Source organism: Polistes canadensis, unplaced genomic scaffold (genome assembly GCF_001313835.1).
Source record: "Polistes canadensis isolate GaletaPanama2010 unplaced genomic scaffold, ASM131383v1 scaffold_488, whole genome shotgun sequence".
Lineage (NCBI taxonomy): Eukaryota > Metazoa > Arthropoda > Insecta > Hymenoptera > Vespidae > Polistes > Polistes canadensis.
In genome coordinates, this window is record NW_014570035.1 from 19,567 (window position 1) to 35,996 (window position 16,430).

Genomic DNA, 16,430 nt, shown 5'->3' on the forward strand with positions numbered 1-16,430 from the left:
GTTTTGGAAAATTTTTCGTTCAGTAAGTTAAAAAAATTTATTATAATGCAGAATGCCCCATTCAGATATTAATTCTTCTGAATTCAAATAAAGACGTCTTATCCACTCTTAGTAATTTTTTCAAAGAATATTTTTTATTTTTCGCAAAGATTTCAAATCATAAATGGAAATTTGATAAAGGCTTAGACCATCCTCCACGGGTATAAATGTAGCCAAGTTTTTCCATATAATTATATATAGTTTGACTGGTAACTTTTAAAGCATCCTCAAAGTGAGCAGTCGTCCAGGAAGGATTTTTTGCTACTAATTCTGATAAAAACAGCATACGTTCGTCGAAAGTTACGGTGTTTAATGGATATATATGAGGGTAAAAAAATTCATATTGAATGAAAAGTTTAAACCAAAATTCAACTGCCTCAAAACATACGTTAGGAAACTTAAAATAACCCAACGACAAAAACTCCTCTACAGTATTTCTAATACTTATGCCCCTTTTAAAATTTTTCCACAATCTTTGCAGCACCTCTATTAATTTCAAAGCCATGTTCAAAGATGTTTAACTGAGAACATAAAACTCATTAATGCAAACGAATCTTAATATCCAAATATTCAAATAACTCTTTATATGAATGTTTAACTTTGCTTAATTATCAATTGTGTCTTATTTGGTTGCGATCGTAGATGACTTTGAAATATTACAAATCTGAATAAATATATATAGTTCGTACTGTTGTGTGTAGATTTGATTTTTGATAGAAGAAATCGTTATTAATAGCACTAATTTGAATTTCAGGAAATACATAAACAATAATATCTTATAAAACTATACGACTCAATCGTTAGTGATGAAATATTATAAATAATTGGCCAGCAATCGTAGTTGTATCAGGCAAGAAGTGATTCTACGTTTAAAAATAAGACCAATATTTGATGAGACACTTACTTTGAAGAAAATCTCTTTTGAATCTTGGACAATTTAAAATAATTTGATTGTCTTTCTTCTGACCAAATATGCTTATACCAACTAATGTTGATAAACATGAATGTTAATATTATTATAAAGAATGGCACAGAGTTCATTGCATATCAGAGCATAACAATTTACCTATACTAGTTTCTTATTAGTGGACTGCGAATATTTAAGCAAATGTATATTTTTGATGGAAGAAAATAAAGATGTAGAACTTGGATAGAAGTTTATTACGTCATTTATATATATATATATATATCAAAAATGTGTATCTTTTAGTTTGACTTCATAGTAAGACGTCTCGCCCCATTTTCCATAATAAATTAACGTAGTAATAGAACTATACCACAAAGAAGTCTACTCCAATATTCCGATTGAAAAACAAGCGAAACTAAATTATAGTAGTTCGGGTAAAGGACCAATAATACCCTTTTTCAGTAGTTGAAACAAATAGCCAGTAAGATCAAATAGCTTAAGAACCCATGGAAAGTAGGCAAAACATATTTTATCAAAGTCCAAATTTCATCTCATACCTACCATATATTAAAAGGAGACTAACTAAGCTCGGTGGCGATTCCTATGGCATCATTCATGTAGCAAAGGTGCGAAATTTAGACCAACTTTAAAAACATTTTTTTAAGGCTGATATTTAGATATTTTATTATTTACCATTATTATTGTTAAAAACAAATAATGGCAGACAATTATGACGATTCTGAAGCTATGGCAGACACTTTTGAAAAAAAATCGAATTTCAAATGTATTTTAACAAATCTGAAATTTTAATATATTGTTTATTATAGTATTAGGAGCTTACATTTTATACGCCAGAGACATTGTTGTGCACTTCCGTACTGTGCACGCTCTTGTGTACGCGCTTTCTCACTTTGTTAGGAAAGGGAATACAATCCCTTTTGACTTCCACGTTATAAAGGTGGAAGAAGCTGATCCATAAAAAATATGCTTCAATTATAACTAATTGAAGACATATTTAATATTCGTTATACAGCAGCGTAGTACTTAGCCCTTGTTCAACTTATCTGCTCTACTCTCTTTCTTACTAGTAGTAACCTTTGCTCTATACTAACTAACTGAATTTGTTTATAACAATTGAATCAACTGACTAAATATGACTCAACTGAACTAAACGTGGATCAACTGAATCAGAATCCACTTAAAAAACCTGAGTACGGATCAACTTACTGAAATTACTGAACTTGGATCAACTAGTTATAGCAGTCTTCACCTCCTACTTATAAGTCTTTCCCTACCAAAGGGCACCAGTATGACCTCGGAGAAAGGATAGCTGTAGAAACTACCACCTTCCAAATTTGTCACTATATTAAAAATATTTTCATAAAATACTTATAACAAAAGACTAATTTTACAGCAAAGAACATATTTGATTTTATTTAACCTATTTGCATCTATAAACAAAATATTCTAACATGACAACTGTCTCTTAACACCGAGCACAGATCATCCTGCAAGCTTCAATTTTCTTTTATCATCAGCCAGGAAAAATTCTACGTATGACAGAGTTTGCAGAGAACGTCATTGCGTTCTTAACAAATTTTACTTTTATTAATCATTGTGAAGATCCATCTAACTGCCGTTAAGAATAAATGATGTCAATTTTCTAACTGATGTTACAAGTAAACAGTGTCAATTTAAATCCAAATTTAAAAAGACCCTTATCTTATAATATAAAACAACATTTAGTTCTCCCAATGGATTCCAACTATTTTGATGATTTAGATTCAAGTGTAGAAATAAGATATACTCGAAAACATATCCATCATTTTTCATCAAATGATGACAACGAAGATGATCAATGCAGTAGTTTGGTAAATGGAAATTTTGTACGGAAACCCCAAAATCATATGTCAATTGTACATAAATTTTCAGGCAGAAGCGGTGTAATTGTAAATACACAAAATCTGTCAAGAAAAGAAGTCTTTGAATTATATTTTAATAAAGAAACTAATTAGTAAAATAATCTCAGAAAAAAATAAGTATGGAGCAATTAACGCAGATTTTGTATACCAGTTACAAACGAAAAAACTAAAAGCATTTATTGCTTTAAACATTTAAAGCCCACTATTCAGAGTTATTAGACAGAGTTGTTATACCCTATAATCGATTTATCTGTATTACAACAAATTCTCATTTTACCAATAATGATATTTTCAACCCATTAATAAAAATTCGAGAAATTTTTTATATAACAATCGATAAAATATATCGATTGATGAATCATTAATGCGTTTACATTATACACAATTTATTTATCTGAACTAAACGAGAGCGAGATTTAACATTAAGTTTTATAAACTATGTGATTCTAAAACAAGATAAAAATATTACTTTACAATATATGTAGGAAATGACAAAACTAATACTGGATCTGCTAGCAGAAATATTGTAATAAATTTGTTGAAAGAAAGTAGACTACTGTACAAAGGATACTGTTTGTTTATTGATAATTGGTATAATTCATTGACTTTATATCGAAAATTATATAATGTACAAACAAACGTATGTGAAACAACAAGGATGAATAAAAAAGGAATGCCTTAGAAACTAAATTCCTCCAATTTGTAAAGACAGAAACTATGCATTTTCTACATCAGATATGACGACTATAAAGTGGAAAGATGAAAAAGATGTTTTATTAACAACAATGTATACTTTAGATTTTGCCGAAATGAAAAAAATAAACATATATACAGGACAAAAAATTTCAAAACCGTCAGTAGTAATATATTACAATAAGAATATGGGTGAAGTTGATGTTGACAATTAAATGTTAAACAAATTTCACACTATGCGAAGATGTAAAAGAGTCTATAAAAAATATTTTTTTATATGAGACATAGACATGATGTTATATTATTATTATATAAACAGTTATATAATTTTCAAAAGCAATAAAAAAAGTCGAGCTTTCCATGTCTACAAGCAAAGATTAGCCCAAAAAATTATTAAAAAATATTTAGCAAACATAAGAGTAACAAAGGCATCATCTGTCAATTATTCATTAACACGATATACTAGCTAGCATTTTCCTATATGGATACCTCCAACACTAGCAAGAGGATCAAAATATCAAAGCGATACGTTCAATGCTTATCTATGTTTATTAAAAAAAAACAGTTTCTAAATGTGATGTTTATGATGTAACATTATGCATCGATCATTTTAAAAAATACCATGTTAAATAAGCTTCTTAAACTATTCTGTAGTCAGTTTTTGTAAAAGTTAACTATGCACTGTAAAACACTTATACTGTAGAAGTTAACGAAAATAACAAAACTGTGATACAGGTCAATCTTCAGTTGAATGACGCTGATGTCTGAACACAGTAATTTAAGTAGAGTCATAATGCAAATGGGTTAAACAAAGTAATGTGGTTTTTTAACTATAATGCCATATTCTGCAACTGCAGGAGTCAGGTCTTCCATAGTAAGCATATAACGTCTATCCTTTCCTTTTGTTTTTGTGTTTTGATTAGCACCGCGTGTTTTACCATGTTGAAGAGCGTCATTAGCAATTTCCGATATGAATTTTTGAGCAGCTAATGATACTAAACGCACTCTGTAATTTAACATTAATGAATAACGATATATTGTTATTAGCTTTTTTTTTAATATATAATATATTATTTGCATTTTATTGTCTAGTAGAATTTGTATATTTACATTTTAGGATCAGTAGAATTAAAACCAGCAGTGTGCAAATAATGTTCACTAATAGCGTCAGGTACCTAAAATAATAAATAATTAATAATAAAATAGATCAAATAATATATAAAAAATGAAATGAAATGTTTAAAATTTTCAATACCGTTGGTGTATAGTCTTCTAATTGTAAAAGGAAATCAGAAAGTGGCTGACCAGCTTTTTTCGGTTCTTCGTTTGTATACATTGTTGGAATATCTCTTTCAAAATTTTCTGCCATTTTTTTTTAGTTTAAACAATTCTAAAAACATTTAAAAAAAGCATTAAATAAGAAAATTATAATCTGAAATTAAAAGAGGATGACATTTATTTAAACATGGCCAGGAAATTTTGATAATTAATAAACATATTTATGTATACAGGGTGATTCACGAATCGTGATCAGTAGAGATTATTTTGATATTAACAATCCGATAAGAAGTGTTTTTATCAGGTATTGAATGGTTTCAAGATTGCTTTAACGCATATAGAGAAAATTTGTTATCAATTTTCTTTTCATTTTTCAAGGTCACCTTGAATTTTACCAAATAAACCTATAACTTTTTATGTTAAAGAATTTAAAAACAAATTCAGTAAGTACCATAACATTACATATCATTTCCGACCGAACTACTAATAACAGAGCTAATAACAATACTTTCGACTAATCACGATTCGTTAATCACTCTGTATTACGATTATTTAATTAAAATTATTATTAAAAAATTGTTGTATGTGTTCTAGAATTTATGATAAGCCTAACCTACAATACATATCCATACATCATATATATTTAAGTATATTTGTTTGCTAGAAAATTTACATAAGGTCGTGCCGTTTGTTTTTTTCTTTCTATGCACTCAAGTTTTATTTTCCTTCTTGACGATAGCACTTCCCTTCTCACTTTGATGCATAGCACTGGTATACGATTGTAAGCACTCTAATAAACTGTGTAACGGAGAGATTCGGGATAATAATATTTATTCTCACACTGCACGACTATATCCTTGTCCTGATTCGCACGTTCAATGTCTCTGGTTATTCTTCCCTAGGTCATCAATCCTTACGAGATATTAATACTAGTTTTAAATGCTACCGCAAGCTGTCGCTGTTCACGTCACTAGATAATAGAAACTTTCCATTAGTCCCTACAAACATATTCGTAATTAAAAGCAAATTGAGTGACATCTGATATTCAAATCCAGAATATACGTAAGTAACGTCTATGAAAAAAAGAAATGACAGTTTCCATAATATCATTCTCAGCAGATATAACCTTTAAAGATTTTTAATACTATACATTGAAAAGAGTAAATATATTGTAAAATTTTATTGTTTAGTTTCTAGTTACTATTTATAAATATCAATGTAAGTTAATACTCAATTTAATATTGTTGATGTGCAGATCTAATCTCATTCATTTACAATTTTACTCTATTTAAGATATTCTAAAATAAACACAATTTCTCTTCATCTTACTTAAATATAAGTATAAAGTGTTGATATCTGTGTTATGGACAATGTATTTAACGTGGGAATTCTATACAATGCCTGAAGTAGGTTTTGGTCAATTTATAAAATGTCTGATCATTATAAAAAATACCCAGAGGATAGTATTCAATGTATTGAATCACTCTGATAAGGAAATTTAAAAATATATACACAATGCCTTTAACGAGTTTCGGTCAATCTATAAAATATGTTTGAATTAACCATGTTTAGAACACATGAAGAGGGTGGAAATTACTTAAAAAAAAGTTTTTAAGCTATTAAAAATGAAATAAACCAGCAATGATTGTGAGATGACAGAGATAAGAAAACATCTATCAGAATAAAAGAATATGTAAGAGCGATAGGCAGAATACAAGCGATGATGGATTAAGATAAATGAATATCTCCTCTGTTGTTTTTTTAGTAAAAATCAACAAACAATCATTTATAATCACAATTAATGATAAGTGCCATTTAATGCAGCAAAGAAAAGAATTGCAGCACTTGAAATTGCGGAGTTGACCGGTGGCTTTGTACATGCTCTTTTTAAAAACACATTTGGCTTTACAATTCCTTTCTTATACCCCTGTAACCTTGACATATTACTATTAAACACATTTGTTTTTGCAGTTCCTTTCTTATACACCTGTAACTCTAATACACTGTTAAAAAATACCGCCTCCCTCAGAGAAATCAAAATTGATTTTTCTCAAATGTTATCCGCTTTTGCAGTAACAGCAGCTAAGTCTAATAATTTTTCAGAGCACAAATGTATTTCTGCACGCATGTACTTGTGCTTGAATTGGCCATGTTCAGAGCACAGTGTGTACAGATCCTCATCAACACTCTTCGTCATGGCTAGGATGTTATTGGGAGATTCACGACTCCTGTCAACGTTAGAAATTGATAGACAAACTGTTGCTTCCAGTTCAACTGGAGGAAACTTGTTCTATGTTCATTTCAATATTTTCCTAATCTGCTTTCCAAAGCATTCACTTGCACTTTTTCTGTTGTTTTGAATAGATTCCAAACAGATGCAAGTCAGATATTTTAATTTAGACCCTTATTTCGTCAGTAGGGTTTAGCAAGTAGAATATTATTCATTTTCCACAACACGATGCCATGTTGGTTGAATAGATCGTTCTGAGTTATCAATTGTCAATGTTTGTACCAAGTTTTCCTGTGAACGTATGCAATCAACTGCTTCAGTGGGAATACTGATGGAATTAAAGCTATATACTGCTTGTGAGCCGAACATAGCTTCGAAAGGAGATTTTCCTATACCTAAATGCACTTCATGGTTTTTCTGAAATTGAACAAATTTCAGTCCTGATGGCCAATCTCGGGTGTTGTTTTCTACCATCCATGTAGCCAATATAGATTCAACGTCCCTGGATACTTTTACCACTAAACCTTGTGGCTGGCTACATTGAAGTTTTCCATGGACTATATTCACTGAAGCCCACATCTCGTGCAATTTTGTTATTACAGAAATTACAAATTCTCTGCCATTACCAGACTGGAGAATAATAGGTATCCCAAAAGTTGTGTAAATGTCCAAAAGATGACTGGCCACTTCTTCTGCCTGGTTCGTCTTCAAAGCTCGTATAATTACAAATTTGGTTTGATAATCTTGATGTACCATGATGAACCGGTAATTATTGTAGTTATGTAATTGCATATCAATGATATCAATTTGCGCTCTAGAAAAACAAGTAGAATGCAAAACAGGCCCTGTAACTAAATTACGTTTGGGCGTAATGCTCTTATTTTGGCAAAAATTACACAAGCTAAGATAAATCATAACTGTTTCTCTAGTAATATTAAAATATTTGCGGTGTAGTTCTTCAATCATGCGATTCCGTCCTCCATGCCCAATGTTTAAATGAGTGCTATGCAAAATATCAAACAGTTCTTCTTGATGTACAAAGAACAAGATGGGTTTTGATATGTCTGTAATTCGTTTAATTAATTTCTCTTTACCACCATCGTTAATAATGTCAAACCGTTCTGAAAGCCAATAGTGCATGGGAAGTTTCATTTTTCCCTTACTACTGCTCAAAATATCTTTAGCTTCTTTAACAGCTTCTATTCGATTCTTATACTGATCACTGCTAAGGAAGGTGCTGTTATCTTTTTTTTTACTTATGAGTTTAGTCAGCTTTTGTTCAAACATTTCCCGCATTTCTTTCACATCCATGGCGATGAGAAAAAATGTATGTTGCTAATTTTATTGAATTATTGAATTCTATTCAAATTATGTAAACGTTTTAATGTGTCTTAAGAGGACAAATGAATAGTCCAGGATACCAAGATTAAGGTATCTGCAGGAAGGGATGGGGGATTAATTACTGTACAACACGTTCTCTATACGACGCCCATGGAGCCTATATACAAGGAGGACGATCGCCGTGTTATAAATGTGGGTACAATATTCACAATGAAAGGATGATTTCTATTGCCACTAGAGAGCGCATCTAGTCGCTTGGTCTGATTTTTAATAACAGTAATAAAAACAAAAACATCAAAGAGAACTATTAATTTCATTTGTTTATTTATAAAATCACACGTACTTAAATCTAAATTTAAGAACATCACCGCCGCCCTCGTGGATAATTATCGTACTCGATATTCAGTCTTTTTCAACAACACAAATTCGACGCAAACGCCTATCTCGATCGTCCTCCTTATATACAGCTTCGTTTTCATAATTATCCGCTACAATAGTATAGCGTGTTCAATAATATTCAAAATAATTAATTCACTGGGGAAAAATATTAAATGAATATTTTTATTATAAACGTATCAAAAAGAAACCTATACAAAATATATAACAAACTTAACAATAATCTTAAAGAGGAAAAAGGAAGTAGTGATTAGTGTTCACGTCTTTGGTCTCTGCTAGTGAATAAGTGTCTGTCTTGCTCGGTGGTTGGGACGGAAGAGAGCGAATAGCAGCGGTTGTTCAAATGCGTGGTGTTTTTTTAGTTCTTTTGTTTCGCCACTAGGGGCATGACGGTAAGAGTGCCGGAGGCGCCAAGCTTTGGCATGAGTTTAGTCATTTGGTGCCATCTCGCGGCGGCGACAGAAAGTTGATCCACTAACCGTAACTACTCTACCAACGAAATATTGCCGGCCGGCAACACCTATGTGTTTGTGTATACATTCAATTGTCTCATGCTCATTTGTTTATTCATTCAATTGCTCACCCCTGCTTCCTGCGCAGTTATATTTTAAGGAAATAAAGCAAACCACGTTGTCTGCTACTTCCGCTCTTTATACTTCTATCTTAACCGGACACACAGGCAATTCACTTATACTTTTGCTTTTACACACATCTATACTACATATATATATATATAAATATATATCTTTCTAACAAAACAAATATTAACTGTAAAGTACGATCTTCAGTTCATTTGAAAACATAATAATAGGTTAATACTTTGTTTCTCGACAAAAAAGTGTAGCAGTTTAATACAATCAGTTCAACTATTTCGTTAATCTTAACATAAAAGAGGTTAATCAGGTAATATTTTAAATATTTTTAAACAATCAATTTGAAATAATAGACAATAACCTCTCATTAATTCTCGATGGAGAAAATAAATTGCATTAACGAGTTTAACCGTTTATAACATCATGTAATTTTGACAAATATATATGTACATATATATAATAAAATATATATTATAAATAATTTGATGTAATATATATAATAATAAAAATATAAGAGATTTAAACATATTATAAATTTTATATATAAATATATATTTATTATATATATATATATGTTTGTATATTTTGGAATTTATTAAATCTTATTTACATTACCACACATTACAAAATTATTTATTAGAATGATGTAATAAATAATTTGTATATGAATAAGAAGTTTAAATATTTTGTATAAAATCTAAATTATTTTTTATACAGAATAATAATATTATCTTATATACAAAATACTATAGGTAGTGTTGGGTAATGTTGGCATCTATTTTGGTTACTTTTCGAACAATTCAATCTTCACAGTATTTTGAATCAATTCGATATTTATCTAAAGTCAAAAATTCTTGAAACTCTTAAAAGTTTTGAATGTTTTTAATTTCTTGAAAGTTTTAAAAATTATTGTGTCTGGAAATCTTGAAAATTTGGAGTCTTGATAGTCTTAATAAAAATTTATTATAATAATTGCAAACCTATGAGAGAGAGAGAGAGAGAGAGAGAGAGAGAGATCGTTTTAACATCTAACTAATTATAATCGAGTAATACATAATAACATTATTACTTTAACATGAATAAAACAGTAGTAAGAAATACAATAACAAAGATATTTATTTTAATAATTCAAATATATTTTTATAATATATAAATCCCTCTAATTCCAAATATTAAATAACACTTTATTAAAAACTAGTCTACGTTTATTTGTCTACGAATAGTTCATGTTAAAAGAATATAAATCCCAGCTATATGCATTATTGATATTACACGAAGATACATGCGAACTCTGTGATTCTCATTTATTATTATATAATCAATACAATTTCTCAATTGTATTATTGTATTAGGACGTACTTATTCTTATTTATTGTAACCTTGATATATTATAATTGTAATGTAAAGTCATAGTGTTTCAAGAATTCAAAATTTTAAAGACATTCAAAACTTCCATAACATTGTAAACTCTAGAATTGTAAAAATTATGTAACTCGAATAATGCTTGAAATGATTCAAAGTGATAACGCATCACTAATTGCACAATAACTACTATATACAATAGAAGATTTGAAGGTCATCTTAAATTTATTAAATAAAACTGTGCATATTTGAATTCTTACAATTGTAGTTTTTTTGAAAATAATTTTAATGGAAAGAAAACTTGATGTGCTAGTTAACACATTGTTGACCGGCAATTTTTTTTGAGAATTTATCTCATGTCACCGGCTATTATTTCATAATTGGATATGGAAGTAAAACAATATAAATAAACTTTAATAAATTTTATTCATTATTCAACTTTTAATATTTCTTTTTTATATGATAAACAGTGTAACAGTCACCTATGTGTAATGGTACGCAACAACTTTTACAAATATATCTAGTTTCGCTGCATTTTCCTTTCGAATAGCATACTCTACACGCTCTAGTTGGATTTGTTTTTCTGCTAGTGATTATTTTTTCTAAGACGTGGTCTCTTAGTTGTCTGGAAAGCCTGAAGGATGAATCATTATAAGAAGCTATTTAAGAAATTTTAGAAATGTCAGGTGCAATGGTGCATTCTTTTGAATCCACAGTTAATATACTCTAGCTACTTCTAGTAGAAATTTTTTGTATCTTGTTTTATTTGTTGGTAGATAAGTATAGTACATTTTATATCCATTGAACAAGGTGCAGTTTATCAGAAAATAGTGCTGTTCGTCAAATATTGATTGGCAAGATCTATCCCTTTCATGTGCTTATTGTACTATAATTTGCACGTAAGTTTAATTGTATCATCTATAGAATTTCTTTTTAGCTTTCTACTTGATTTCACTGAAACATCATGAATAGTTGATATCATGCGTACTATTCTTTTATCCTTCCTAGCAATAAGAACAACAGGTCCCTTTTGTAAAAAAGTCATTTCTCTTGTACGTAGACTTTTGGATTTTTCTATCAAAACTTTTGGCAAGCCACAGCTTTCTCGTATGGTACCACACACTAGTGTTTTTTTTTTTTAGCAATAGCTCAGCTGTAGAAATGCTGTTATAATAATTGTCTTGGTATATGTGATGCCAATGACCAAGGTATACCTTTAACACAGACGATGTAAGTTCTTGTAGCTTTTTGCCTTCTCCCGAATAGATTTTTAAGTTGCATATATATCCACTCTCACTTTCACAAAGCATTCTGATAAAAATTCCATATTTTATTATTTTTGCCGAGTTACACATTTTAAAGCTGAAGCGTCCTCTGTACGGTACCATTGCTTCATCTAGAGCTAGCTCCTGTTTGGGTATGACTGAAATTTTGGAATGATATAATCCAAAAGCGGTCTAATTTTGCAAAGTCTGTTTTCAGGAGATTTATGTTATGTATTATCATTTAGATGAAAAAATGTAAGTATTTGCTCAAATCACATTCTGGACATAGTTGTTTGAAATATTGGTGCTTCAACTAAAGGACCTATTGACCAATAATCTCTTCAATAAGATTTTCTGATTTGGCCTATCAATTCTGTAGAATGTCGGATTTCATACTTTGCCGATAACGTATGGACCGTTTATTTTGAAAGTGGTGTAATCCATTTTTTAAAAAAATGAGATATCACGTAATTTATACTTAATTTAGTGTAAACTTTCTAGTATGTGTAAACTAGTTAGTATTTAATTTTTTAAAAAATGTTAATGATTTATCCAATTGAAAATTGGCCGGTAAAAGAAATTACGTAACCATTGATTATGAAAGTGGTGTAAATCCAATTTCCATAGAAAAAAGAAAAATATAATATAAAAAAGAATTTCAAGTATACACCACAGGAATATTATGATATTATAAAACAGTGTAAACAACATAATAAATTCATTTTACATGAAATGAAACGAGAAAATTTCGTTCCAACGAAGAACCTACAGAACGCAATCAAAAAACAGATAACAAAAAACAATAAAAAAAAAAGGTAAATTAGTTGCAAATATGCTGAATAAGGTTTTGAAAAAGTGCACCATATACTTTTTTATATAAAATGTTGATGAAAGACACAGAATGTAAGACTTAAAATTTATCACCTACATGTCCGGAAAAACCAGTCAAAATTTGAAAAAATCGCCTGGTGCATTTGTATCACGATGCTATGCCTATTTCTTACGAAAAATATAAGAATATCAAGCAGTTATTACACTATATACCTCCTGTGCATCATAAATATTTAAAAATACTGCCACATAAGGAGCATAAATAAATACTACTAATAATATTAAATTTATCAATATAATTAACGTTAAAAATAAAAAATACTATTTCTACTTTATTTCTTGTTATTATTTGTAAACAAAATTGGATTAATATGAAATATATTTTAAGTGATATTTTATTTTTCAAAACTGAAATTAAACGATTGTAACAATTGACTAATTTTGAAAGTGGTGTAAGTCCATTTACAGCCCCTGTAAATATACATTATTGTAGTTAAATTAGCCTTTAAAAGTAATGTATATGTTACCGTCAAAGCGGGAAATCAGGCAATACTAGTAAATCCTCGTCATTACTATGAATATGAAGAGCCTTCAGACGAAGTCAGAAATTGAAAAATTCTATTGAACATAATACTTTGATATTCTATAGAATTTCAAATTACTATTTAAACAACGTTAAAAATAATACATCCTCGAGCACAGGCCCGACGCAAACCCCCACCCCCCACAAACACACCACTAATCGTTCCAAAACACATACACAAAAACGAGCATGGTGGGGGTTGTTGAGACTGTATGTCCCTATAACAGAAAATCTATATTCTTTGTCCTTTATCGTATTGGAAGGTAAGCGGGTTTAGAATTAAATGTTTTATACCTGCATTTTATTAAATGGGATTAGAAAAAGTTTACCAAAATCTGGTAACATTTAAAATAAAATGACCTCGCCTAATGTCCTCGACAAACCTACGACTAGTCCAGTCAATAAAGGAAAACTTGGAAAATTTAGCTAGCTTGGGAAAACTTGATATAATGGTAATTCGACGACGCTGAATCGAATGGTGCTATTTTTTTGCAATCAGATTCCCTGGTAATGAGAAAAAGGGTAAAAAAGGGTAAAAAACGGCCCTATCTTAGAATCTAGGCATTAAATCGAAAAAAGTTTCAAACAAAAGTTGTAGAGAATTGAAAAATACATAAAAAATGTTATAAGGTGTATCTTCGTATTTGCAAAAATAAGCGAGAAAATGAAGGTGATAGGTAATTGTAAGAGAGGGGGCAACCCACGCCTCTTCGTTGGTCCTTACAGGTGAGCGAGCTAGTGTGCGTTATCTTGGGGTCTCTTGGTCGTGAATGCGAGTGCGAGTGAGAAAAGAAAAGGATACTTCTCCCTTTCTATTTGTTTAGGCGATAGCGATCCTTTTTGTTTGGGCCATCGATTTTTGAGTGTTCTGTATTATATATTTCTGATATTTTTTCAAGCTGTAGCGAGAATTTTTCGTCTTGGCCATCGAGTGTCGAGCGTTATGTATATCTATATATATATATATTTTGGCGTATAAGCGCGGCATTTTTAAATCGAATCTTGATGCTTATGGCACGCCGTTTTTTTATTTATTATCAAAAATAGTGAACCTTGATTAAAAGAAAAACAATAATTCATTTTAACAGAAACTATTATTATTTAGTCAACAAATTACATATTTTAGGAAATTTTAAAATTACAGATTTGTTGTCTCCTAAATATTTATTTGTGTATCAAATTGAATACATATTTGAAAAAGAAGAATTTTATATCTACACATAAAATTAAAATTCAAGATATACAGGAAAAGATATTCTAAAAACGTGGAATTTATTTTTTGTCTAGACATAATTTTAATTCATTTTTATTATGTTATAAAAAAACAGAAATRGATTTTTATTCAGCTTCACAATCACAAAAATTGTAAGGAAAAAATTGAATATTTGTCAAATGACACGCTAGCGTAAGTAGTATCGTCTCTGCTTCTCGCACCGGTAGTTACCGTTCGATTCTTCGCAGGGGAATTATTTTTTCTTCAAGTTTTTCTATCCTTAAGCTATACAAATTCTTTTTACATTTGTTAATTTTTAATTATATACATTGTATTGCAAAAAAATTAGCACCATTCGATTCAGCGACGTCGAATTACCATTGTATCAAACTGTAGTATGGGTCCACCTGAACGTCTTTCATTTTCCTCTTATTGACTGGACTACTAGTATTGCCTGATTTCCCGCTTTGACAGTAACATATATAATCAAATTACATATCGATAAATTAATAGAAAAATTGACAAACTTGATATAATTAATGTATATTTTTAAATTAACCAATATGCAAACCGTTAATTTTTTCAAAACAACAGAAATTGGACTTACACCACTTTCAAAATAAACGGTCCATATATATTCTATAAAAAAATATTTCCTCCATAATTAAACTAAATTAGGGGGCAAATGTAATGGTAAACAAAACTTTTTTTAAGGTCACTTTTTGTGAGCTATCAAGATCATCGTTATTTCTTTTAAAATGGAATGCCTAATTCTTTATTCTAAAGTCTAATAAAGCATCAAATTTTGCATAAAAAATTATCGTACTATGTAGGATCTAAAATGAATAATTGCATGCTTGACGTTACAACAAAAAATAGATATATTAATTATTCTCGATGAAAGAAGATAGAGGGAATAGAAAGGATGGAAAGAGATCACTGATCATTATTTTTTTTAAGTGATTGCATATAAAATGTCTATTTTGTTCATTTTTTTTTGGTTTTCCTAAAATCAGCATCGAAGATTTGCGTTTTTCTTTTTTCTTTTACAAATACATATATATACGTATAGATAGCTCAGTTTTCTTTGCATTTCGTAAGTTTTTTTTTAAGAAATTAATAATTAAATATGTACACGAATTTTATAAAGAGTGTGACTGTAGTAATGTTACAAAGAACGAAGATTGAATTTAAAGAAACAACAAAAAAGGAAAAAGAAAAAATAATCATAGTGATATAATAATATAGCAATTTATAATGCAAATGATATAATAATCATAGCAATTTAAGCTTATATTTTTCTCTCTTTCTTTTTTACTAGAATTTTTATTTCAATTTGTCTTTTTTTTTTTTTTTTTTTTATAAATCCTAACTTAATACAAAATAGATCGTGTGGCCCATAATATCATATGAGTTTGACATGCCTGCTTTATATTCGGTCTTTGTCTTGTCGTGAAACACTCTATCGCTATTGAATTGTTTACATTATTGGATCTATGCCCCATTCTCGTTTATACATCCAATACTCTCCTTGCACATACTTGAAATTTATCTCACTCGTCTTCTCACACGTCACATAAATGAGTATTTGATTTAATTGTTATACAGGTACATGTAAAATTATATGCTCCTCGTAATATCGATTACAAATATATCGTGTAATAATTCATCGTTAAATTATTTAATATCTTTTAACGTGCTCATATAATTATCTTGTCTTATAATGAGAAAAATAATAATTTTCATATTTTCTTCTTTAACATTCCGAACGTAATCA

At 29.5% G+C, this 16,430-nt stretch overlaps 2 protein-coding genes across 3 annotated transcripts; both read right to left on the reverse strand.

The window, feature by feature from the left end:
* Positions 1 to 3,427: 3,427 nt before the first annotated feature.
* Positions 3,428 to 5,689, reverse strand: LOC106792591 (transcription initiation factor TFIID subunit 10-like). Of its 2 annotated transcripts, none has more exons than XM_014759059.1 (4): positions 5,513 to 5,689; positions 4,817 to 4,951; positions 4,672 to 4,736; positions 3,428 to 4,567 (listed from the first exon to the last, which is right to left on the reverse strand). In XM_014759059.1, the coding sequence occupies exons 2-4, from the start codon at positions 4,928 to 4,930 to the stop codon at positions 4,366 to 4,368; spliced, it is 381 nt and encodes a 126-aa protein (XP_014614545.1). In that variant the 5' UTR covers positions 4,931 to 4,951; positions 5,513 to 5,689; the 3' UTR covers positions 3,428 to 4,365. The 2 variants fall into 2 exon arrangements, with proteins under 2 accessions (XP_014614545.1, XP_014614544.1); XM_014759058.1 differs by having other exon boundaries at positions 5,453 to 5,688.
* A 315-nt stretch (positions 5,690 to 6,004) lies between these two features.
* LOC106792588 (KRAB-A domain-containing protein 2-like) lies at positions 6,005 to 8,893 on the reverse strand. Its single transcript, XM_014759057.1, has 2 exons — positions 7,465 to 8,893; positions 6,005 to 7,360 (listed from the first exon to the last, which is right to left on the reverse strand). Exons 1-2 carry the CDS (start codon positions 8,378 to 8,380, stop codon positions 7,332 to 7,334), a joined length of 945 nt encoding a protein of 314 aa, XP_014614543.1. The 5' UTR covers positions 8,381 to 8,893; the 3' UTR covers positions 6,005 to 7,331.
* Positions 8,894 to 16,430: the final 7,537 nt, after the last annotated feature.